Source organism: Solanum verrucosum, unplaced genomic scaffold (genome assembly GCF_900185275.1).
Source record: "Solanum verrucosum unplaced genomic scaffold, falcon-dt-bn FXZP01000161.1, whole genome shotgun sequence".
In the NCBI taxonomy this organism is placed as follows: Eukaryota; Viridiplantae; Streptophyta; class Magnoliopsida; order Solanales; family Solanaceae; genus Solanum; species Solanum verrucosum.
Genome location: NW_026020127.1, coordinates 106,461 through 134,218, shown reverse-complemented (window position 1 = coordinate 134,218; position 27,758 = coordinate 106,461). Strand labels below are relative to the sequence as shown.

The window sequence follows — 27,758 nt, the reverse complement described above, 5'->3', positions numbered from 1 at the left end:
TTCCAAGTAGGAAAAATAAGTTCAACATACAACATTCCGATCTCATTGTCTCCTCCCCACCCCCACCATCCCCAAATCACAACTCCCCACCCATTCCGCTCATACACTATTTTATCATATTACATATAAATATTTTTGGGATAATATATTTTTACTTACTTATCAAACACTAAATTTAAATTAAAAACTCGCTTATTTTTTCGCAAAATATTTCCTATGAAAATATTTTTACACCCCTAATTTTTACCTCTTGGAGTACAATTGCATGAGGTAAGCTTGTAGTCATGAAGCCATCATTTGCAACATTAGGGTAATTAATCAGTTTAAAAGAATGAACCCCCCGCCCCTCCTACCCACCCCCCCGCCCCACCCCAAAAAAAAAAAAAAAAAACCCCAATATATTGCTTAATCAAAATTAACACTGAAAGTTAAATTTGAGTACTTTAATTTGATATTTTAAACTTAAAATTTTATTATTAAAAAATCATATAAAAAATACTATAAATTGTAATTTGCTCATAAAAAATATATATTAAAATATTGATCAAAGTTCATATTCTTTGACTATCAAAAAGAAAATTACGACAAGAAAAAAGGAACGAAAGAATAACAATATAATAAATGATAACAATATATCATAAATTTTAAAAGTCGTTAATCTTTCATTTTCTAATTTCCTATCCCGTTAAATAACATCGCATAATAAATTGAGACAGAAAATATTTAGAAGCAAACTTTCAATCCCCATGACTGGCCATTATACATAAAAATAAAGTTGAATATAAAATAAAAATAAGAGTGAAATAAAAGTGAGAAAAGTGAGAAAAGTAAAAAAAGATATCATGATGGTGCTATCTTCATAGGGTGAAAGCGTGAAGGCAAAGAAATTCACCACTGTCTTGTCCTCTTATCCTTGACCACATACAAATTTGTGAAGCACATTAAAAAAAATTTAAAAATTATCGAGTATTCGAAATTTATTGATCTGATTAATTTAAATTCTACATATTACTCATTAAAGGGAGACATAGTCCCGCTCGCAATATACATTATGAGGATTCAGATTTGAAATCTTTTATTACGGGTGTAGAAATCTTGCAATAAGTTTATTCACATGGAGTTGTTTAAACATTAGATAGTGCTCACCACATTGTATAATTATAAAGAACTATAGTACTTTAGCATAGTATAATTGATCAAGTTAATTAATTAACTCTTAATTAAAACAAATTGTTTATTAATGTGAAAATTGTACTCAACAAGTAAACATGTGTTACTTGACAAAGTCATTTTGAACTTTAATTTCTACTTTCACAAGAATCAATAAATTTTTATAACAGTATCATTCTTTTATAGACAGGAAAAAAAGAAAAGAAAAAGAAAGAAAGAAAGAAAGAAAGAAAAAGGAACAAATATGATACAAAAAAAGTATACATTAATCTTTTTATAGACAACTTGCATCATGCGTATGAATGAATTGAAGCAGCTGCTACTAAACTTTTTAGGCTATTTCAATTCGTGCGTGAAGGTGGTTAATTGAATATCCTTTATGAAAAAATTAAATCGTATATAAAGGTGGATCTAAATAGAATTGAGCGCTATTATATGATCTGTGTTCGAGTCAAGACTATATCATTTTCTTTTTTTAGCCGACAATTAAAAAAATTACATAAAATATGTAGATGTGATAGATTTCAAACAAACAATCTATATGTATGTAGAGTGGTGTCAAAATCATCAGCCTACAAGAGCAAGGTTCATCCAGTTATGCTATTTAATTTTATATTTATACATTATAAATACATTGATATCTATAGGTATTAAATAATATTTTTTAGATAAAATAATATTATGAAACAAACTTTAGATCCATTCATGATTGTTGAGTTGAGCTCTACTAGCTAGATCAACAGCCTCTTCATCATTATGTTTTATGATAAGTGACAGATCAATGGTCCTAGAAGGACTAGTAAGATATAATATACTCATGTTGTAAGATTTTGTTCAGTTAACTTAGTCCAAAAATATTTTTATATTTTTGTGTAATATTAAAAAATATATTTGAAAAGCTTTATACCATTAAAAATATTTTTACATTCTATATTTCATTTTTCTAATCTTTACAATTACTAAAGTTCGAACATCAAATTATTTTATTTGGATTTAGTTTGATTTTACATTTTTTAAAATCGATATTTGATTTGATTTTAATTTTACTAAAAAAATCTGAAGAAATAATCGAACAAATCAAACAAACAAATTATATATACATATTTTTCTTATAATTATACATATATAAAATATTATATTTTAAGAACAATTTTAAATATCTTTTGTATATTTTCATCAAAATTTGTTTATGTAAGCAAAAAAGTCTTCGAGGAGAGCATTTATCTTGCTGGTTATATCCATATGGGTTCGTATGACAAATCTTGGTGAGACTATCACGAATCATAATTTTTGTAATGCTAGTCGTTCTAACTATTTATCTTTTTGAATGAATTATTGTTATCTTTTCCTTTTTGAATGAATAGCTGAATCAAATCGAACCGAAATCGATCACAACCAAATCGATAAATATATATTCTATTTGGTTTGATTTTAATATTTAAAAATCAACTAAATTAAATATAATTTTCTCAATTTTTTAAAAATATTTTAACATTACTAGATTCTAGACAAGGGGGGAGGGGGGGTCCGAATGAACCACACACAAATTTGACTTAATCGAACTAAAATGCGAATATCATATTTCACTTGAAGAATCAAAAAAACATATATATATATATAATTCATATGATTATAACAGGTCATTGGTGATATAAATGCAGATTTTGACAATGCGAATGTCAGATTTCACATGAAAAATCCAAAAAAACAAGTATCTATATATATACTCTATATATATATAATTCATATGATTATAACAGGTCATTGGTGATATAAATGCAGATTTTGACATGAGAAATTTCCTATATAGGACACGATAACATGTAGGGATCCTAAACTGTCTGCCTTTCTGTATACTGTAATTCCCAAGTTCAAATATTAATTGTACTCACGTTTGTCACACAGATATATATAAAATAAAAAATAAAAAAAACTATTCCATGAATACCATCGAAGATTACGATAAAGTAATAAGTATTTTTCATTTTAAAGACCTAAAATTTAACATTTGAGTATATACGACTTGTATAGGAGCACTTTACCTTCAAAATAAAACTTTCCATTACAAATTTAAAATTAATCTAATTTTTTAAAACAAATATCGAATCGCGAATGAAAAATTGGAAAAGTCATTATGACTCATCTATTTCATTGGGGTCACATAGCTCCAAGAGAATAGGACTTTCTTCCATCCATGAATGACTGTCCCACTCTCCAAGAATCATGTGAATGGCCTTTAGTGTTTTTTTTTTTAAATTTAATTTTAATTAGAAATGAAGATGTACCTAAAATAATTTTGATGCAATATGTTGAGCGTAAGTTTTTTTTTTGTGTAAAAATTAATTAACATCAAAGGGGTATATCCTTTAAATTTGGGTTCAAGTGTATTTAGAATAATCAAAGAGTGGCATAGTCATCAGTTCCAACTTTGAAAATAACTTTGTGCAGAAATATAGGATAAAACTGCATATAGTCAATCTTATATGGTTATGTTGTTTTTTGACCTCTTAGCTAGGGGTGTACTAGGCTGGTTTGGTTTGGTTTTTCATTAAAAAAAATATAAACCAATTATGTTGGTTTATTAAATCTAAAAATTAAATTAAACCATGCAAAGTCGGTTTTAGTCGATTTTTTCGGTTTTTCAATTTTTTTACAACTATACGGTGTTTGAAAAAGAGATCAAATATATTTTCACTTATCTGTGTGATAAGCTACACTTAAGAAATGTTAAATGAATAGAAATTTTCGTAAAGACGGTAAAATTCACATGAGTACAATTTTTTTTTTTGAAATATCAACATTTATTATGTTAAATTAATAAGATTAAAGGATATAGTCAAACTGAATACAAAATTAAATATTTACAAAGTAAATTGTTAACTTCGAATTTGAAAAGCTATAACAATATAATTGTAACTTCAGATCTTAATACAAAATAAAATATTTACAAATTTTACAAGCCCAAATTTGAAATAAAATATATAAACATTGAAAACTATAAACTAACTAAAACTATATTAATAAAGTAGATTATAAATAATATTTTTTAGGAAAAAATACAAATATACCCCTATACTATCGTAAATGGTATGCAGATACCCTCTGTTATACTTTTGATACATTAGTGTCCCTGCCGTCCAAAAACTAGAGAATATATACCCTTCACTCTAACGAAAGACTAAATAGGGACATATCCGTCGATCCGATATATAATAAATGTCGGGTCGATGGATAAGATTATGACACGTGTATGTTCGTTAGTATAAAGGGTATATTTGCTCTAATATTTAGATGACAGGCGCATCAATGTCCTAAAAATATGACAGAGGTATCTGCATATCATTTACGATAGTTCGGGGGGTATATTTGTCCTTTTTCCCTATTTTTTATCTATAAATAAAATAAAATTATATATATAATATTTACAAAATTTTACAAGCTCAAATTTGAAATAAAATAGATAAACATTGAAAACTATAAACTAACTAAGAATATATTAACAAAGTAGATTATAAATAATATTTTTTATCTATAAATAAAATAAAACTATATATATTATGTCGGTTTGGTTTGGGTTCGGTTTGACTTTTTTACTTTTCGGTTTGATTTGATTTATCGGTTCGGTTTGACTTGTACACCCCTATTCTTAGCATAGTGAAAACTTAATGCGTTAGCCACTAATGTTGCGTTGGTTTCTTTGTTATTAGCTATGTCTTACTTGGTCTCCTCTCCCGGTACGATGAAGATTCCATAACATATCATGAGCACCATGCTAAGGGGCAGTTGAGCAACTCAAGCGAACCGTCTTAGCTTATACTAATATACTAATATAGGAACAAAAGGAAGAAGGTTACCAAGGTGGCCTCATTATTTTTGACGAATGAAATTCAAATGAAACAGAATCTATTTTGCCCTCTAGCTCCGTCCCAATTGTACCCTGAGCTATATTAGTTGTAAGTAACTTCGTAGAGTAGGACAAACGTGGCCTAAGGAATTCAAGATTTTAATAGAGTTAAAATTTTCACTAATAAAGTTTTTTAAAAATTAAACACACTAAATAATCGAAGCAAAAAATAATTTTAATAATGTAATTTTTCATGGAAGGGATTAGAACCCGACTCCAGCTCTATTTCATGTGGGTATAAATAAGGAGGCCTCATGGCGAAGCTCTGCTTTGCTCTGGTTTTTCATACTTTCAGAAACTTAACTTTTTTTGTTCTTTCATAGTTTCATTCATGAAGTTCGATCTCGAGAATCCATTAACGGCCTTCGATGGACACGACGACAACAACGACGTTTCAGCTCTCTTCGCCGCCGAGTCCGATCACATGCCGTCCTTCAAATCTACCGACGTTCACTCTTCCATTCGCAATCACTGCTTCACTCTCATTTCTCAAGTAAAAATACTGTTCAAAATACTTAACTAATTTGTGCTGATTCAATTTTGTTTAATTCACTATGTTCTTAGTTTTTCTGTTTTTTTTTTGTTCTGCAGGCGCAGTTTTCTTATGATATCGATCGATTTACTGCATATCTAGCTGTCAATTACATCGATCGGTTCCTAACCAAGCAAGTTGTTCTGGTAATTTATCTCATCAGTCAATCGCATTAAACATAGGCAAATGAAGAATCTGAAACAATGTATGCATATGTATATGCTGTAAAGAGAAACTAAAGTGAATTTCACGTTGAAATTAGTTGAGATCTTATGGAAATTTTACTTATATGAAGAATCTGTAACAATGTCTGCATATTTATATGCTGTAAAGAGAAATATCAGATCAGAACTTCGCGATGAAATAGTTGAAGATCTTATGGAAATTTTAATTATATGAAGAACCTGAAACAGTGTGAACTTCAAAAAATGTGAATTCCGGTATGAAATTGTTGAAGATCTGATGGAAATTTTTGCTCCTCTGCAGGAGAATAAGCCATGGATTGTACGGATTCTCGTAGCTGCTAGCCTTTCACTTGCTGCGAAAATGAGGAACATCAACAACTTATCGATCTCTCATATCATAATTCCAATATCCAATAATTCATCGATGAATCAATCTGAACAGAGAGACGATGAAGGCTTAATTTTCGATTTGCAATCAGTTCATCGAATGGAGAATTTGATTCTCACAACGCTCAATTGGCGGTTACGTTCCATCACGCCTTTTGCGTTTCTGCAATTTTTCAATTCGTTGTTTGAACTCAGTAATGACCAGTCACCGAGTCAATCTCTCGAAAATCGAGCTTCAGATATCATCTTCAGCTCTCATTACGGTACGTATTTGCGATAATCGTCGGCAACTTAATTTGTCCATAAAATTTCGTTCACATGCCCGCTGATTCATTAATTTGCCTATAAAATTTTGATCCATGTGATAATTGATGCGTGTTTCAATAAGTAATTGATATTTAATAACGTTAATCTCGTGCTTAATTACAGCATTGTAAAATCTCTGTTTGATTTTTGAATAATAGCAGTAATTAATTATTTTTATCTTTAATTTATTTATTTTTGTTTAATAAAACGTTAATCTTGTGCTTAATTGCAGAAATTAAGCTTCTTGAGTACAAACCATCAGTATTAGCGGCATCGGCGTTTCTGTGTGCAGCTCACGAATTGATTCCCCAACAAGTTCCATTTTTCTTAGATGCAATTAACTCTAAATGCGGACACATTTATAAAGTAAGATTCTTGTCGGTATTTGTCTAAAAAAATTCGAAATTTAAGTCGTATATATTTTATGATTATAAATTGCATATTTGACTGCTCGATGAAAGATATTTATAATCGTCAGCCAATAAATTATACATGTATTATATATCTGATTTGTATTTTTTTTTATTTTAATGGGCGGTCATTTATGTAGGAGGAAGTTTTGAATTGTTGGAGTGTAATGCGGGAAATTTCTGTCGATGAAGTTGTTTCTTTTAGCTCGTTGACACCAAACAGTGTGCTTGACCAAGAACGTACAAGTGAGAATGCAGATATGAACAATAGCAAGAAGCGAAGATTGAACGATTTTCGGAATAATCAAACGTTTTATATCTCTCAGGTTCAACACTACTAAAGAATTAGGGATGACAATTGGTGCACTGTGGATTTAACCTTAACCCTACATTACATTGCTTGCGTAGTAAAATTGTATGTTCTCAACTTCTATTCCATGTTGTTGGTGTTTACTAAAAAATGTGATGGTAGCGTAGAATGGAACAATTGTGGAGAACAAAATTAGAGGAAAATTGAACTCCCTCCATTTAAAGATTAGTCGTCATTTTGGTATATTTAACATAATTTTTGATTTAAGATCGTAAGATTGATTTTCTTTTTTACTTTTTAAAAGTGTGTCAAATAAAAAAAGATACAAACAAACAGAAATAGAAGAACTAACTTCGCCATTTTGAAAAGTTACATATATTCTCTTTTCTACGTCAAGAAACATGAATCACAAAGAGAATACTTTTCTCTTAATAAATCAAATATGACACAAATCTAAATTAATTGATTTGCTGCTACTAAATGGAGGAGTGTTTAAATGGGAGAGAAGGCAGGGCTAAGAGAGATGAAACGTTGAAGATAAGCGTCTTTCACTTGAATTTTTGTCAATTTTAATTTCAATAGATATATAATTAAAATAATAATACTTCATCATTACTTTTACTTGTTCATTTTAAATTTTACACGTCCTTTTAAAAAAATAATTTTATTAATATGACTCTATTGTCATTATGCCAATATAGATTGATGTGAAGTCTTAGATGTTAAAAAATAATTTCAAATCCAAAACATACAATAAAATAATGTCACTAGTTCGAATTCGATCATATATACAACTCTCATAATTTAATGGTATCATTCCTATTTTATCCTTATTGGGTACTATTTCCGTCTACTTTTAATTGTTATGGTTTTCTTCTTTAGAGTCAAATGATAAGTACTTTGACTAATATTTTACGATATATTTTTTTATCATATTAATATGCAAAAAATTGCAATTTATAGTATTTTTTGTATAGTTTTTGAATATTCAAATCTTTTGTTTAATATATCGAATTAATGTAATCTAATTTCATTTTGAAAATTAGTCAAATTGAATTTCGAAAAACGTAATATGACAATTAAAAGTGACAGAGGAAGTATCACTTATCATCGATTTGATTAACATAACAATTTTTTTCTTAATCTCTATCTCTTAAATTTCATGTATGATCAAAGATGTAAGGTAATCAACATTAAATATCGTTCATTGGATGAAACTATTTTTTACTTTAATCAGAGGTTTTGTATTCAAATCTCAAATATATAATTATTTTATTAGAAAATATTTTCTCCCAATAAGCTCCACGTAATATGAATCTAAATTAGTAAAACTCTCAATTATCGAAAATCGAATAGGAATTTTTTTTAAAAAAGTGTCACCTAAATCCACAGGGAAAGAATATGAAGTTGTAACCTTTTAACACGATAGGCTGCGTCAAATTCCACATTTTCTTTCACACATTTCGTCGTACACTTTCCGGGCATGGCATCACCGAAGAAGCCACCAACAGAATCCGACCGACCACCGACAGCCATCATGCACCAACCGGCTTCCCCTCGCTTCCCGCCGGGAACACCTACATCCGGTGCTAATCGGAAGATTGCAATCGCCGTCGATCTCAGTGACGAAAGCGCTTACGCCGTGAAATGGGCAGTAGAGAATTACCTCCGTCCAGGTGACGCCGTCATTCTCCTCCACGTACGCCCTACATCCGTCCTCTACGGAGCTGATTGGGGCGCTGTAGACGTCTCTATTGACACAGCGGATGAGAAATCGAAGCAGAAACTGGAAGAAGATTTCGACAACTTTACAAGTACGAAATCTAATGACTTAGCGCAGCCGCTTGTTGATGCCAACATTCCGTTCAAGATTCGTATTGTGAAGGATCATGATATGAAGGAGAGGCTATGTTTGGAAATTGAGAGGTTGGGGTTGAGTGCTGTGATCATGGGTAGTCGAGGGTTTGGGGCATCGAGGCGAAGCACAGAAGGAAGGCTTGGGAGTGTCAGTGATTATTGTGTGCGTCATTGTGTTTGCCCTGTTATTGTGGTGAGATATCCTGATGATAAAGATGGTGTTCCTGATGATGATGATAGTTTGGGTAATGATGGCTCAGCTAAAAAAGTAGCAAAGGCGAATGAGGTGCTTCATCCGGTGCCTGAGGAGGATTCCCTTTATCACGATGCATCGGATAAAGCCACAGGTATATCTTAATACTTACAAACTACAATGTGTATTTCATTTGCTCAGCTTAATGAAAGAAGAATTAGTTTGTGAGATGAGACTGTGAACTGTATTCAACAAATCAAAATGCGGCATTTAGTTAATATGATGCTGGTTGAAACAAAGGTTGTGACTTCGTTATCTATTAAGGACTACGCGATGTGTAGTTTGTTTTGATCACCTAAGCTAGTTGTAAGTAATGCTATATGGAAGTATTTTGATCGATTGCTGTAGGAAACTGGGATTCTATTTGCTTTGGGTTGTGAATTCTGTTTTTTTAAATGATGCGATCAGAGTGAAAGCGGGACTGCTTTGGACTATTTTTTCCTTGAGCAGAGGGTTTATCGGAAACGTCCTATCTACCTCTAGGTAGGGGCAGTGTTTTGGACGGCGAAAGGCGACAAGGGTCTGCCGGCGAGGCACTTGCCTTTTTGAATTGAGGCGCCAATTAATACCAAAAACTTTAAATATTTAATTGCATATATAAATATACAAAATCTCAATAGCAATAATATATATTATCTAATACAATATTATTTAGTATAAAACTAAATTGAGTAGGGTAGAAAATAAATGTAGAAGGATTGAATTTTTTTTTTTAAAAAATGTAGGCAGATTGCAGTAATGCAGTCAGTTAGCAGTAGCTTCAAAATAAAAAAAACAGAGTAAAAAACATCGTCTGTTTTTACTGGAGAAGATAGTCGCGAAGTAGTGAGGGAGGAGAACTGGAGAAGAGAGGGTCGCGATGGAGAGAAGAAGTTCTAGGTTTGCAAAAACACGAAATAAACCCTAATATTGCCTTTTAATTATTAAATCGGATTTTTTTTAAAAAAAACAAATAAAAAGGCAACGCCTTGTCGCCACATTACCTTTGGCGAGAAGCGAGAGGCGAGCGCCTTTCATAACACTGGGTAGGGGTATGGTGTGTGTACACTCTAGTCTCTACCCTCCCAAAACCTCACTTTGTGGGACTAGCCTGGGTATATGGTTGTTGTTGCTGCTGTAGGAAGCTGGGAATGGACTGATGAATCTTTGATTAGTTGAGCCTCTATTTCATTTTATGGGCTTTGTTGGAGTGAATGAAATGATTGAGATTGGGGTTACAAGCAATAATTACTACGTCCCTATCTCAAACAAGTTGGGGTAAGTGGTAACAGTGTAAAATCTTGGTAGATGTTAATCGAAACTTAGCTTTGGCCAAGTATTTGTGCTTTTAGCTACACCTGTTTCTTATTTGATGATTTCTTCTCTTTCATTCGGCCTTTTCTCTTTTCCATTTATGTTCGCTGACCTTTGTGTTAGTTGAACATAGTTGTTCTCCCTCCCATTTCTCTTTCTGGTTAACTTATCAGTAAAAAGGAAAGTGCATCAGCTTATATTTTTCCATATATACCTTTTCCTGAAGGGGTATGCTGGTTATGTAAGCTACTACATTAAATGTATAGATGATACACCATTAGGCAAACTTTGGATTTCTGGGGCAGATTTGATGATTGAATTTCTATTAGGATACAAAATAGGCACATTTGTCTATTTTCTAGATTTGTAGATGACATATATAATTAAAATGCTATAAGGAAGAAAATGCTTGAATGGGTCCCCAAAAACGTGTAAAATACTAAATGATCTGCTTCACTCAAAAATGTGCCAAATTGTTTCACAACAACACTAAATCAATTACATCATGCTTTGGGAGATTACTTGAGACCATGTGAAATGCTTTTGGGGGAACAAGTGTCGTGGTAGTGGAAAATGCTCAACCATTAGCCATCGCCGAAAGAAGGAAGAAAATGCTTGAATGGGTCGTGGATCGATTTCTGAAAACTTTTAGGTGTTTCATTCGTGGGTAGGAAAACATGGCCCATGGGTATAGAACTGACCATAAACTTAAAACAAGAGTCAAGAATAGCAAATGATTGAGGGTAAGGAGGAACATGAGATTGATAGAAACACTTGAAGGAAAGGTAACACTGTAGTGTACCATGTACAAGAGGAGGTATGCGAAAAAAGAGAGGGTTAGGATGGAGAGGAAGAGGGGGGATAGAGGGGAAGGATATAGGATAATGAGGTAGCCTATAGGAATTTGTTCACCTAGGTCCCCAATGTTTTCAGATGGGGAAGTGCTGGCGGTAGAAAGGCGAACAAGATAGAATTTTTTTTCAAGGGAGGGAGTCCAGGGAAATGGATGAGGAGAGTTCATTTCAAATGCAAGTCCAGGGGATTAGAGTTTGACTTTGTAGTGACAGTCTGAAGAAGACAAACAAGACTCTCATGAGTGTATGTTTATCATGAACCCTACTGGGGATGGTTGGTGGTAGAAAAGAGGCAACGAAGAGAGAGCAAGAGAGAAGTGGTGGGTGGCTGGTGGATACAGTTGTAAAGAGGAACCACTGGGGAGGGTACTCTAAGCTGGCAAAAATAGGCTGGAGACTTTGTAGAGGGGAGTGAATAAAGAGAGATTCTCTCCCCTTCGTTATCTTAACCTTGTTTTTGTTTGTATTTCCATGGTTGAACAGTTAATTTTGCATACCTGTAGGTTGCTCTACCAAGGTTTTGAAATTTTAATGTAGTGCTGAACTTTTCATCTTGTTTATCTCCATTGATGATGTAGACTTCCAGGTGCTGAATTTGTTATTTCTCTTCATGCATCCTTTATATCTACTACAAGTGTGACCTACAGTTTCCCTCTGGTCTGAAATTCATTTAAGTTTAGTGTGATAATAGGATTCAAGGATAAAGAATTCACCACTTGAACTGGGTGTGATTTTTCAGCATACCACCATGACTCTCAGCATTTATATGGTATGGCGTATGTTGCAAAAGTGTAGCTTTTCATTGGCGACTGGTGAGTTAGATGCTATGCTGTTAAGCTACGCTAAAATGACTCAATATTTTTAATTGTTTGTCGATTTGTGTAGAAAAGTCTCATGTAAGTTATTCATACAAGAGGCATTGCGTAAACACTTTGCGCTTCTACTGCAATTTTTGTGCTAAAGTAGCTTTAACTAATTAAGAGTATGCATATACTATTATTTGTGCTGAAGTGCTGAAGTCGTCTTTTTTCATCTACACTACAAGACGGGCATGAAAGAAAACACAAGTGTGAGTATTGATTTCAAACTGACTGTCTTGAGTCCAATCCTTCATACTTATACTGAAAAGTTATTTGACAACATGACACATGACTAAAATCCATGGAAACTATTCTTTTCTTTTCTGGAAAACTTTTTGACAGTACAAGATGGAAAATTGTAAAATATAATGTTCAAAAGAAAATGACATCTCTTGTTTTTTCCTTTCTTGTGGCCAAGTTTTTGTTTCCTTTATTCTTTTCTAGAACTATTAGCTACTCCATATCAGCAGAACTGGACATCCGTATACATCGAGTGGACCTATTACAAGAAATAGTATGTAATATATATTATGCATTGTTCTGGATGACATAACTGATTACCAAGCTGACTTTGCATGATGCAGATACGGAGAAGGCTTCTTGAATAATGAAGACGGGTGTGCATGTTTCAATACTGACAAAAAAGGGCCTTCAATGGTGTTGACTGCGCCAGTGAGAAATGAATTTGGTGGTTCTCTGTGCCTTCTTTCCGCTAATTATCCTCTGCTGTGCTTCAAGTTCGTGAAGTCTGGAACAATTGATATTGTTCATGAGCTACTCCTTTATTCTCTCTTTCTTTTTCCTTTTCCTTTTCTCTTTTGGAGGCGCGCCTGCCTGTTTTCTGGAGCTGTTATATAAGTTCACGGTTCTTGGTTGATTGCATTGATATGGAACAATGCATTTTGTCTTAATTTTTGTGGCTGTTCTCTTTTCCCTTTTGTTTGCTTCATTCTACTGGCTAAGACGATTTTGTAGGAGGCTGCTGTCCTACATGACGTTTGAGTTTGCTATTTACTTTGATTTCTAGCTATGTTGCTCGGTCCCTCCAAAAGTGTTGCTGCACTCGTGTCAGATCAAAAAACATGATAGTTGGAGGATTTGGCACACACCTGACAATACTTTTGAAGAACTCGAGCAACATATAATAGACCTTCCACTACAATTGATTCGAAGGAGTTTCAACCATTCTGCTTCCATCGTCGTATAGCCGTGTGGGCAATTTGAATATCGGAACATCCTTACACCTCTTATTCAATCTGATCTATTGGTTCTAATACCAACTCAATGGGAGGAATTCCACGACTAATTGCACGGGGTTATTGCTACCTTTCATTAACACAGATACTAGGTAACTCTATCCACTAACGCTTAGACATACTTGAAGAAATCATCAAGTGTTTACGTTTTTCTCTGAAATTTGAACTCAAGGCTTCATGGAATAGTTGTAATGCACATGTATGGTTCTAAGTTTGATGAAATAGAATGGTTTTCACTTTTCAAATTTGAGAGTATCAATCAAATTAACTTAATTAGGAAGGTAAATGCTCTTAATAATAAAGAAGAAGAAAGTAACTTACTTACAACATCAACAAGAAGGTACAAAAATCGCTTGTGTTTTATTTATCGATCTCCAGAAAATGAACGTTCGTAATGGCCCATAAAATCGATCTCCCCATCGAGTGAAGAAATTCGAATTTCATTTACCTTCCTGACACACTAAAAGGTGGAATACTTTGTTGAAACCTAAAAAAATTACTAGGATCCACTTTACTTTTCACCTTTGCTAACCTCTCAAAATTAGCATCAAAATATTTTTCACCCCAAACTCTAGAATTTGAATATCTATATTCACCATCATTTTTCCCAAAATCAAGATCCCTATAATTGAGATAACCGTTTCTTGGGAAATGTGACACAAATGGCTTCATTTTCTCATAAAGTTCCCTTAGCCATTTAATCTTCTTGTTAGATATATTTTCACTATTATCATACCAATTCACCATGTATTGAATGTTGAACAAATTTCCCTTTCTATATGGAAATGGAATTTCGAATTTCGAAATTTCATCCATTCTTCCACCTAATGGATCCAATATCATCATAGGCCTTTCTTCATCGCGAAACATAGTTCTAATCATCCCCCATACCTCTTTTGGCAATGGACTCTTCACAAAATCGGACGTTGCCTTATAGTAATTCTTTCTTTTTGGCATGGTCTTGTTCACCATAAATTCAATCGAATCGTTTGTTCTCTTGGATGCAAAATACAACGTTGTACGAATCCAGGGGACTTCAAAGCATTCTTTCTTTATACATGGCAATCCTATCGCGCAATTCACTACTGGTTCTTGAAAATAATCATTTGTAACTAACTCGAATTCGGGGAAAGTTTGGTTCAACATTGGGAGTAACTCACTCACTCTACCAAGAAACAAACCTTGAAATGACACTTGTACTATTTTTTTACTTCCAATTCCCATATTTTGAATCAAAACGCTCATGAACAAATCCCGAGACAATTTATGTGACACATTTTGCCATCTCTGGAGTAAATTTATAGTCTCTCCATGTAATTTTCGACGTACTGTGAAAACAGTAAGCTTTGATGGTACGTGTACTAGTTTAACTTTCCAAGCTAAAATAACACAAAAACTTGATCCTCCACCTCCTCTTATAGCCCAAAACAAGTCTTTTCCCATCGATTCTCTATCAAGAATTTCTCCATTTACGTTCATTACACGTGCATCGAGGACATTATCAGCCGCTAGGCCGAATTTCCTCATCAAAGTACCAATTCCACCACCACTTATTATCCCACCACTCCCAACACTAGGGTACAATCCCCCTGGAAATGCAAGATTTTCGCCTTTTTTCGCGATTTCATAGTAAAGTTTCCCCATTGTCACTCCTGTTTGAATCCAGGCTGTTTCGTCATTTTTGTCAATATAAATGTCATCTAACTTGAATAAATCCACGATAACGAATCGTTCCCCTTTTTCAGAGCGAAAAGATAAGCCTTCATAGTCATGACCACCGCTTTTCACTCTAATTTGTATGCCAATTTTTTTGCTACAAAATATAATAGCCCCGATATCGAATTCGTTTATCGGGGTTATTATAAAAATTGGATGTGAAGATGAAGAATTTAGCCACCTTGGATTTTTCTGACCATATTCTAAAAGATATGAATATGTTGGTGATTTTGGAAAATGTATATGTTTTTCGATATTTTTGTCTGAAGTATGGCTATAAATGCAATTAAGAAACTCTTGTTGAGCATTAGTTTTAATAAAATTCAAGAATGAAACTAACAAAAATGGGAGAAATTGAAAATATCTTCCCATTTTTCGAAAATGAAAGAAGCTATAGGCAAGTGGCTTTTTATATGGTGAGTCCAGGGGCGGACATAGAGTCTGCCGAGGGGTTCAACCAAACCCCCCTCGGCAAAAAATTACGTTGTATATTTAAGGTATTTTAAAGAATTTTTATGTTTATATATTGATTTTGAACTTTCTGAATATAAGATTAGAGGTTGACTTAGTGGTTGAGGGGTTCAAACCTCAAATCTTAAGCACTGCTCTTTTTTTTCGAAACCCCTTAATGAAAATTCTGGATCCGCCACTGATGGTGACCAAACTCTAGTGAGATTAAAGACTATAAATTAATTAATCAAATCTCAAATATCACTTGTTAACATCTCGAAGTTGACTAGAATAATCATCAGTTAATATATAAATAGTGGCAGACAGACAATTCATGAAAAAATGATATAAAATTGATAATTGATATATAGTTAAGATGAAATAGTCGCAAAAAAGTGATAGTTGAGATATTATTTTTTAAAACTATTATTTCAAAAAAGAATCTAGCAAACGTTACAGTGAGACATAAAAATCTGGTCATCAGCATGGAATTTTTGACTTTGAAAAGTAAAGTACTATTTTTGTCAGTATTATTGGAAAAAAACAAGAGCTTGTTTAGTCAAATAATTTTTTTTTTAGGATGAGGATAATAATATTTATTGATGGAAAAAGATAAATATATTCGAACTATCGTAAATAATATGTAGATATTCTCTGTCATACTTTTGGAATATTGGTGCCCATGTCGTCCAAAATCTAGAGCATATATACCCTTTATACTAATGGATATACATGTGTCATAATCTGATCCACCGATCGACATTTTTTAGATATTGGATCAATGGATAAGATTGCGTCATGTGTCCCTATTTAGTCTTCCGTTAAAGTGAAGGACATATATGCTCTAGTTATTGAATGACAGAGGACTGATGATATTTGCATACCATTTACGATAGTTCAGAGGTATATTTGTCCTTTTTTCCTTTATTGATTATTGAGCTGGCAAGGACCATTTGGATTTTGGCTGTAAGCTAAAAAAAATGACTTTTATTTATTGTATGTATTAGACTATTAGCTCTCTCTATATGGAATATAGCACCTAAAATATCCTTTTGGTGTTACTTCTTTGGCCATGTTAGCTTTAATTTAAGTGGTTCATATTCAAGTGCGAAGTCAGAATTTTTATTAAAAATATTATAATTTAATAAGATTAATAATCATATATTTTGTAAAATTTCACTAAGTGGGGTTTGAGGAGAGTAGAGTGCAAGCAAATCTATATCACTACCTCATGGAGGTAGATAGACTATTTCTGAAAGATTCTCGATTCAAGTGCACCAAATCCAAATAAAAGAAGAAAATAGTGAAGACTGCATAACAATTAATAAGAAAAAATAATGTGAAGTCTACAAGAAAGAAACAATAATAACAAAAACAACAAAATAGTGCGGTAATCGAAATACAATAAACAACACATGACAAGAACTACAAGGGTACAAGTACAACTAATACTACAACATACACTAATAAGCCTATACCACGCCATTAAGTCGGAATTTTTATTAAAAATATTATAATTTAATAAGATTAATAATAATATATTTTATAAAATTTCACTAAGTAGGGTTTGAGGAGAGTAGAGTGTATGCAGACCTATATCACTACCTCGTGGAGGTGGAGAGACTATTTCTGAAAGACTCTCGATTCAAGTGCATCAAATCCAAGTAAAAGAAAAAAATAGTGACGAAAGCATAACAATTAATAAGAAAAATAGTGTGAAGTCTACAAGAAAGAAATAATAACAACAACAACAAAAGAATGCGATAATCGAAATACAATATGACAAGAACTACAAGGGTACAAGTACAACTAGTACTACGACAGACACTAATAAGTCTATACCTTCGCAAGCCAAGACAACACTCCACCCCTACTAACCTTCTATCCTAATACGTGACCACCACTCTTTCCTATCTAAAGTAATATCTTCGATAATATGAAGTAACATCATGTCCTATCTAATCACCTCTCCCCAATACCTTTTTAGCCTATGGGTAGAGACTAGAGCCCTACAACCACAAACATAATATAATTACTAGTAATTAAATATTTTTCAAGTTATTATATCTTGAGACTTTCTAGAAATAGTTGCTTATTGTAGGTCGATTTAACTTGCCAAGGTAAAAAAAAACAAAACATAATAACGGCATAAAGTCTTTTTTTAATTGAATAAACCACTCTTACATGACGAAGAAAACAAGAAAATGAAGAACTACATGTGTTACATACATATCCCAATTATAAATAACATTTTTATATATTCACAGGACGATAAATAAAACAAGAAAAAAATGTTATAAGTGCTTAGATACGATAGATGGATGTGACTCAATGACTAAAGACAGACTATAGTCAAATTAAGTTGAGATAATTTGCAGTCACAGGTTCGAACACGTGGGATGGAGAAGCCTCAATAAGTTCCATTTGCCATTTCACGAGATGCATATACACAATCCAATCTCCATTTCCTTTAGGGCTTGGCATTGGCATCACATATCCAGCTTTTCCGGCCCACGGAAAATGGTATGACCAGAAGGCTGGTTGATCCCATTTGAAATTAATCTTTTTCGTAGGAAAATGTTGCCCCGATGACACTACCACCGCGGGTCCATCACCATTCATGGCATATATTTTTGCGATAGATGGTTCATAACGATGCGCCTCAACCCAATCTATCAATCCAAGAAAATGCTCTTGTGTTTTCGCGATATCAAGAAATTCATGGACTACATTTGCCACCCAATGTAACGACTTCTCTTTTAGCTCCTCAACTTTTTTCTCTCCAAATGGGATGGAGAGAACATTACCAAAATACCCTTTTAGTGATTTATCTTGATTATTAACATCTACATTATTACTTATCAATCTAGTCCGACCATCAACCACAATACCAAACCTAAAATTGTTGAAACCCGACGTTTCTTTATTAATTCCACATGCAATAGTTTTCCACAGGAAAGCGCTGAATGATTCAAGTTTAGACCTCTGGGAGTACTTCGTGCCTTTTTTGTCATGACAATTGGCTAATGATTGAAGGTGCTCAATTTTGTCACCCGTGACATAGTAAATTCTACTAATGACTTGATCGTTAGGGTTAAGGATTTCGGATTTCATGCGAGGTAGGATTGATACTGGTACGTATAATTCATCGATCGAGTCATCATAGTAACCAGGATGTCGAGGAAAAAGGGACGATCGTCGAAATGATGGGAACTGAGAGAGTGGCTTGCATTGAGCTAATTCAGACCATGACACAAGAAACAAGTTGGCTGAGTATGCATCAGCAACTCTATGATCAAATGTGCAACCCACAATTATTCCTCCACATTTGAGTTGTGTAACCTGCACCAAAAAATTGAATTATAAATTATTCAATAAACAAAACAAGAGTACAAAGTTAGGTTATGAGGGTTATCAACTTTTATTGCTTAAAAAAGTTAGTACTACCTTAATCTCAATTTACGTGCCATACGTTTCTTTTTAATTTGTTTTAAGGATATATTTTTTTATATATTCAATATCACAAATTTTAACAACTTCATTTTGTTTTCTAAACATTTTTGTTGGAAACATATTTAGTTAAGTAAATAAAAATATGTTCCATCTACTCTTTTTGTTCACTTTTATAAATCCATTATTCAAAAAAAAAAAGATTTTCACTTTTATTTGTCACTTAATTTTAACATATAAAAAAAATACATTTTTTTCCTATTTTACTCTCAACGATTATTACTTAATGTTGTCCAAATCATTTTGCAAGATCGAAGATTAAACACTAACTACTATGGTTTAATGTCGATTATTATTTAATTTCTTAAGGTATGCAAAGTTCAAGCTGAACAAGTAAAAGTGAACCCAAGGAGTAACAACTTAGCTTATGTTTTTCGATGATAAAGATAGTTACACACTTTACAGTTTTAAAGTAGATAAAGGTACTCTGTGACTTTATTCTTATCCTTGTTCGTTAGAAAAGAATAAAAGTTTTTGTGTGTTTGACTCTTGAAAAGAATCAGACTCCCTATTTATGAAATGGTAGGTTCATGATTTAGAGTTTATAAATATAAGATTTACTTTTAAGTTACTAGATTCTAACTTAATAATTTATACATATTAAATAAATTTCTCAAGACAAATACAAAATTTATGTCAAAGTGATCACTTAGTTTTGTCAAATCCATAACCCGAATTGTACATCCACCCTTAGGCATGTCACCTAGATAGAGTTAAGGTCTACACCTGTATTACATCTTACCATTCCCAGACGCCACTTTTAAACTGATTACTGGACATGTTATCGTTGTTATGTTTGGGACATTCACTAGGTCACATGCATGAAAAAAAGGAGAAACACCACCGTTAATGCAAAGAAGCTCTGGTTCTCCGGCTGAATTTTCAACTATTTCTCGAGAAAATGCATAGTAAGAAACTAATGTTTCAGCCAAAGATGTTTTGAGTATTTTTACGATTGAGTTAAATTCTAAATTCATATTAATTTTCTCCGAAATAATAATGGGATTTAGATAGCAGAACATTACTCCGACCTCCAATGGAGGTAAGAGTAAATCAAGATTAGATAATGGTAGCCAATGTTCTTGCATTGGCAACACTGCTGCCACTACTTCACTCTTGTTCACTTTCACATTGAAGTCTTTTTTGCACATATTTTGTTGTTTGGAGTTGTGTGTGTGTGTGTATGGGAGGGGGGGGGGGTAGTTTGTGTAGTGGTTTGCTTTGGAGTGAGTGATAGATGGATGCATAGATGAGAGAGTTGTATTTATAGTGTAAGAGTAATGTTGGGTGGTGAAAAATTAAAGTTCATATATAATCGAAGTGTAATTCTGAAGTTTATGAGTTCTGAACTTATATACGAATAGTGTAAACATTTTTTTTTTCTATAAACAAATTCTATATTGAATCAATGTTGGGTGGAATAACCATTCATAAGAAGTTTGACATAGTGAAAAAGAAAGTGGATAATTGCATTATAAGAACAAGTTTAGGTATACTAATAATAATATAAATAAATAACAAACAACAATATATTTAATATAAATATTTCATATAATATCTACAAGGTTTAATATAGTAGGGTGGTATTATATGTATAATATAATTAGAATTGGTGAGAACAAGGTATTATTATGCATTAGTACAAGAGGTGGTTAGGATTTAAGGAGTTTTTCTTGAACAAGTAAATAGAATCATATCTTTGATTTTTCTTTATCTCTCCTCGGCTTGAGCCAAGTGAATGATACGTGACGTTGTATATCCAACAAGTCAATGATGTTGATAAAAGGGAAAATAGTTAAAATATCTCATGAATTAATTGATATAGGTCAAATTTATCATTCATTATACTTTTTATATTTAAAAGTATCATCTTCGTTATATTTTTAGTTTAAAAATATCTTTCTTACTAAGAGTTTGCTCCAAAATAAGGAAAACATATGATTACATATCTGTTGAACGTTTCAAAATGGATTAATTTTATTTATCCTCCATTTAAATTTCGAAATAGGTGTTCCTAATTTTAAAAACACAAAATATTCTTTCAATAAGAGGGGTGGATAAAGGAACTTTTTGAGATTACATGTCTATGTTGTTAATTATCTTAACACAAATATCATAAAATTGGTAAGTTAAATAAGGAATATATTACATTATTAATGTATTTTGACTTATTGTAAGAAATATTTACATTTTTTTACCATTAGCAACAAAATATTTGTATAGAGCATTACATGCACTTGTCATTTCTATCTATCTATCTATCTATCTATCTATCTATAGCGTCAGTACATAAAAGTTTCAGCAAAAATAATACGTAGCAACATAACGATATAGTAATATTAATCACAAATATAGCTACATACAACAAATTTAATACTCCTTCCATTCACTTTTACTTGTTACTTATTTCTAGAATATGTTTTCATTTTTACTTGTCACTTTTGACATATCAAGAAAATACAATTATCATTTTCCATGTTTTACCCTTATCATTAAATACTATTAATGAGTACTACATATCAATTTAGGGAATCAGTGTGATAAAATAGTTATACCAGTAATTATTTTCTTAATAAGTGTGTCAAATCAAATAATGACAAATAAAATGAACGGACAAAGTATTATTTGACAAATAATCACCAACCCATTAATATCAAAGATCTATGCAATTAAAAATCCTTTTTTGGTTGTTTTTTTTCCCTATAAATGTTCTTCTCTTCTTGGTTTCTTCATGGGACCAACATTTCCATCTAAACGATTGAGAAATATACCAACTAATGAAAAAGAAATATATTTCCAAAATAGGAAAATGAAATGACATATAGCTTTATTGGAGTCCCATGTTTTGAAAAGTCAAAATTATGAAACTGTTTTTGTAAATGTATAATAATAATTTAAAGAAATCACATACTAATTATATTATCTATATAGATTTAGATTCCAAACAAATTAAAGATAAGTTTTTACCCAATTAATTTCTTTAATGGAATCCAACCAATGGTTTCAATGTCTTTATATTTGTTAATTAAAGCATTTAGTCAACAAATTTAATAATGAAATTCACAAGTATTTTCTTCTTATAGTGACATTTAAAAAAATAAATATATATATATATATATATATTCATCGCTCTTCAAGCATCATATAACAATTTTATTTATCTGAAATTATTATAAAGATTGTCACTCCCCGAGCCTACACCCTGGACGTGGCTGGCAATCGAGAACTATTGCTGGCCCCAAGCGAACCCTTCGCCTGGCTTACTTACCAGCGGAAGACTTAGACATAAGAAAGAGAATCCAAATACAAGATGACTCAACATGTCTCAAACTGAACTCATAATGTTTTAAAAATAAACATTTAACTTAGCCAAAATGGCAACTCAAATATGAACATAAGTAAATAACAAAATGATGACGAATGAACTAACATCTGACTGACTATCTATGAATCCTCTAAAACAATTGAGATGGATGTCGGGACAGGTCCACAACATCGTAATGAACTATCTAATACTGAAAGTAAACAAAAGGAATTCTCCGGAATGCAAAGAGGCTCACCAACAGACTCTGAACTGCTCACTGGATCAACGATGCGTTGGATGCCGATCCTAGTTAACTGCGTCTGCATCATAATATGATGCAGGCCAACTGGCATCAGTACATTGAATGAACGAGTATGCGAGTTGGAATGCTAAACACAACAAAGGCTTGAAAAGAATCTAAAAGGAACTGAAGAGCTTACCTGGCTCAACTCAACTCAACATAATTGAACTTATTTCAATATAAAGTAGTTTAAAACAAGTGCAATATAAAGAAAAGCTGTTTAAAACATGATGTCAACTCTGTGTGTATGCAAAGATACAAATAACTCTGAGATGTATGTAAAATTACAAATAAACTGATATATATAAAAATACAAAGTACTACTGTGGGAGTTTCTCTAACCGACAATCATCACATAAGAGCTATTGTGATGATACAACGATCTCCCTAACGCTTGTAGACACGTAATTTTGACCGAATTTAAGGTATTACACCATTTTTAGTACATAAATATTGCTTTTATATATAAATTAAATATTTTATTTTTCATCGTATTTTAGTAAGTTTATTTTAAAAGATCGAAAAACTACAAAAAATATATGTTTTCTTTTAATTTTAATAAATAAGCTAGTATTTCTTAATTATATTTTTAGACTAGCTATTTGACTTTTCTCATATTTTATTAATTCAAAATAATTAATTAATATTTTTATTATTATGGTTTTTATATATATATATTTAATTTAATAAATATAATAACCTAAACTACCCACACTACCTCACTACCCCACATACTCCTCCACTACCCCACTCTTCCCCCCCACATCTACACACACGTACATATACTACACCACTATATACCTACACACTACTACTACTCCTATAGATATATACAGAGGACCAACAAAAAAAGAAAGGAGGAAATCAGCAACCAAAACACCCAACATACAGATACAGACGTGAAAAAGGAAAAAAATCAGAAAAAAAAAGACGGACACAGCAACACAAACGGACAGAAAAAGAGAAACAAGAAAAAACACAATCGGCACATATAGAAAAACCAAAAAATACACATCCTTATTTTATTCTTCTTTTAAAAAATTCACCAACACATTCACATCTTTTCTTCCTTACCCATTTTTTTTTCATATCAACACAAACACATATACCATCACAAACAACCTACAAAAGTTGTGGGTGTTCTAATCGAGCTTCGGTTAAGATTTTGCGGTATTCAACTTTACTTTATCTTCTTATTTAATTTATTCATGGAATTTGATGTAATTATTATGATAAGTTTTCTTACACTTTTATTTTATTCATAATTTGATAAAAATGAAGAATGTGTTAAGTGTTATATCTCTTTAATGAATGAAAGTAACTTTATTGATGGTTATTTTTATTTATCTATTTTTGTTCATTAGTTGTGATGTCTTAAAATGAATGGGTCATGATGTTGTTCTTTTCGTGATTTCGATGTTAATAATGATAAAGTAGGAATTATTGGGTTCACAAAATTATTGTTGTTTTATTTATTAAATAAAGAATGAGATTTATTTTAGCAATTCGTCATTGTTTTGTTGGATTAATAAAAAGTACAATATGAGTATACCTAATTTCGTCATTAACTTCAAGATAAAAATAAATAAAAATATAATATGTGTAGGCCTAATTTTAACATTAACTTTAAGGGTGAATAGAAATAAAAGAATATAAAATAATCCAAAATTTATATTGTATCCTAGAAGTTTAGATTTGTTGTATTTTATTTGATTTTATTTAATATTTTCTTATAACATTAGATGGGTTTTAGGCATGTAAAAAATATATATTTGTTTCAATTAAGAATGTGGTTACACATCTTTTTTGAAACACTTAAAAGAAATTCAAGGATGTGGTGACACACCTTGATAAAATTATTCTAATATATATGTTAACATGTGGATTAATTTAATTAAAAGTATCATCAATAAATATAATAATAAAATAAAAGATTAGTTGTCTAGAATTCACAAAAAATAAGACTAAGTATTTTCTTTTTAACATTAGACAAACTTTTAGGTACGTTAAAATTATTTGTTTCGATTAAGAATGCGGTTGCGCATCTTTTTTGAGATATAAAAATAATGATCAAGGATGCAGTGATGTACCTTGTCCAATAATATAATTAAATTTTATTAATCTAAAGTAGAGACTTATAGAAAAAATAGATTATTAGGTGTGATAGAAAGAAGACAGTTATGTCTCTAAATGTCAAGACCAAGAATGCGGTTACGCATCTGGATTGAGACCAAATAAAAATTCAACAATAAAAATGCGAGCAAATATCATAGCCTATACAAATTATCCAAAAATATATCAAGATAAGTATAAGTCAATAAAAGCGACCGTGCTAGAACCACGGGATTCGAGGGATGCCTAATACCTTCCCCTCGGTCAACAGAATTTCTTACCCGAATTTCTAGTTCACAAACCAAATAAAGAGTCATTTCCTTTTGATTAGGGATTAAACAAAAAGGTGACTTGGAACACCATAACTCAATTTCAAGTGGCGACTCTAAAAAAAATAAAATAATCCCTTAATCAATACCGTCACTTAAATTGGAAAAACTCTTCCGCCACTATGCGCGAAAAAGGGGTGTGACAATGCTACCAACACATCCTATACCTTGCCACATGTATATATAGGACCTGAACTACTAAGTGGATCCACTAGTCTATGCGAAAAAGATTCATCTAAAAAATATGACCCTTTTCTACCCATGATGGCTACATAGTTTATGGAGATGTGAGTTATCTGAACTCAAGCTCGTCTCCATATCGGTGCTCAATACTACTCCCAAAATATACTAGCTCTTTATGTTTTAAAAACATACTTCTTTCTGTGATTTGAGATTAGTGCTCAAAAAATTAGCTCAAAGGCTATTTTGAAAATCAAAGTTTCTCATTTTGCTTCATTTAGAAAGCGATTACTCTTTTCTGAAAACTAGCCCGAAGGCTCTTTGAAAATCTCAGTTTCCGTTCTTATTTAAATGTGAAAACATTTTAAATCTCTTTGGGAATACTTAGTCCCCATATACTTTTGAAGAAATGAACTTCAACTTTACTCTTTACTGAGCTCAAAACTTAAGTCTTAAAACAAGGTTAAAACGTTTGCAAAAGGCTTTTGGAAAACTTTATGAGCTTCTCTTAACTTGACTCTTGACTTTGATCATAACTGCTCTTGACTTGACTCTTAACTAGTCCTTGAATTGAATTATGGATTCAAGGATCATGATTTGTGATAGGAAAGATCTCATGATGTTTAGGAATGAATTTAAATAGCTAAACATGAGAAAAAGACCAAAAATCAATATCTGAGGGTGGGTCTGCGACGCGGAGACATATTTAATTTTTAGTGTCGAAAATGACTTTTGAGGCAGAAGACTCTGTGATGGCTCCACAATGCGAAACGAAAATTCCCAAAACTGGGAACTAGCTCCGCGACGCGCCACTGATGTCGGATTTTGTCCGACGAAATCTCTTCTTTGTTTTTCGGCTCTAAACCCTCTAAACTCCGTGGGTTCCTTTACCCAACACTTAGAATCGATTATATGTTCAAAGTACATCAGATTCTACTCAAAATCGAACCAAAATTCATAGATTAGGATCAAATAACTCCTCAACGAATTTAGCGAAACAAGAATCTAATGAAACTTCAATAAACCATTCAAGAACTCAATTTCTAAGCTTTCAAGAACTTAAATTCGTTGAACTAAATCATGATTGGCGCGTGGGCGAATTAATCCAACGCTATGTGATCTCACATACCTTGTAGTGATCACCCCCGACGAAATCCACATGCCAAACTCGACGATCTTGACGAATTTTGAACGTTCTTTTCCTTTCTCCTCTTCTCTCAAAACCCTAACTTTTTTCTAAAAGTGTAAACTGACTAAGTTCAGTTTAGACCCCTAAGTAATTACCAAAAATGAATTAAAATAAAAGGGTAAGAAACAGACCAAACTACCCTTTAAAAATCCAGATTTGGACATTTCCTTAATCCAACAGCCCTACTTCCAAAGGGCACAATTTACTCATACAAACTCGGAATCGTGCAAACTTGGCGGTGTTGGAAAGATCATTCCAATCATATCTAGAAGTACATCTAAATCATACTGAGCTAGGAGATATGGCCGTTTGAAATTGACCAAAAACTCACTTTTCCTAACCTAAACAAATTTCCAGATTTTAAGTTCTTTCCAAAAATGACTATTTCCAATTCTTAGCTTCTTCCTAGCTATTTCAACTTGCGAGATGTTTCAATATCTCCCCCTTGGGAACATTCGTCCTTGAATGAGATAACTCTTACTAGGCTAAAGGTGGTATCATCAAGTTCAAACACCCAACAAGCTAGGCAATTACAACATGCTAACTTATAATTTAAAGAGTACTAAGAAGAGAATTAGTACATTGGTCTGCATTTTCTCCGGACTCAAAGAGATGTGGATATCTATTTTTCATATCTTCCTCAGCTTCCCAAGTAGTTTCCTCAACAAATTGATGTTTTACTCGAAAAGATAAATAAAAGAAAAATGACTATGTTTTTGAAAAATTGATCAAACTTATGATTTAAGAGAAATCGAATTTCCAAAGGGACAAAGTCGCCACTTCATTTTTTAGTAAAAATCAATAAAAAACTTAAAGGGTTTTTAATAGACCCAAACAGATAAAATCAATTGAAAATAAAAGGGTTCGAAGTTCAATGTACACTCTGAGAAGGTGTTAGACCCTCGGAATGCCCGCTAACTTGCGGTCGACCGGCGATTTGAGTAAAAGTGATTTTGACTAGTTTTAGGAAATATTAACTAAATAAAAAGAAATTCCTTTTTTTTATTTGTTTATTTATTATTTTTTAATTAATGATTTGAGGGGAAATAAATAAAAGGGGGTCATTCTAAAGGGGAATAACTTATAAAGT

General features: G+C 32.1%; 4 protein-coding genes across 4 annotated transcripts; 2 read left to right on the top strand and 2 right to left on the bottom strand.

Annotated features, from left to right (window-relative positions):
- The first annotated feature begins 5,384 nt into the window (after positions 1-5,384).
- LOC125825994 (putative cyclin-D6-1) lies at positions 5,385-7,235 on the top strand. The gene is made up of 5 exons (XM_049505287.1): positions 5,385-5,567; positions 5,666-5,752; positions 6,093-6,441; positions 6,717-6,850; positions 7,035-7,235. The coding sequence occupies exons 1-5, from the start codon at positions 5,406-5,408 to the stop codon at positions 7,233-7,235; spliced, it is 933 nt and encodes a 310-aa protein (XP_049361244.1). The 5' UTR covers positions 5,385-5,405.
- A 1,390-nt stretch (positions 7,236-8,625) lies between these two features.
- LOC125826000 (universal stress protein PHOS32-like) lies at positions 8,626-13,105 on the top strand. Its single transcript, XM_049505293.1, has 2 exons — positions 8,626-9,408; positions 12,906-13,105. Exons 1-2 carry the CDS (start codon positions 8,688-8,690, stop codon positions 12,923-12,925), a joined length of 741 nt encoding a protein of 246 aa, XP_049361250.1. The 5' UTR covers positions 8,626-8,687; the 3' UTR covers positions 12,926-13,105.
- A 916-nt stretch (positions 13,106-14,021) lies between these two features.
- On the bottom strand, positions 14,022-15,665 carry LOC125825898 (berberine bridge enzyme-like 22). The gene has a single exon (XM_049505193.1). The coding sequence runs from the start codon at positions 15,663-15,665 to the stop codon at positions 14,022-14,024; it is 1,644 nt and encodes a 547-aa protein (XP_049361150.1).
- Positions 15,666-18,095: 2,430 nt separating this feature from the next.
- On the bottom strand, positions 18,096-20,404 carry LOC125825897 (coniferyl alcohol acyltransferase-like). Its single transcript, XM_049505192.1, has 2 exons — positions 20,027-20,404; positions 18,096-19,085 (listed from the first exon to the last, which is right to left on the bottom strand). Exons 1-2 carry the CDS (start codon positions 20,402-20,404, stop codon positions 18,096-18,098), a joined length of 1,368 nt encoding a protein of 455 aa, XP_049361149.1.
- Positions 20,405-27,758: the final 7,354 nt, after the last annotated feature.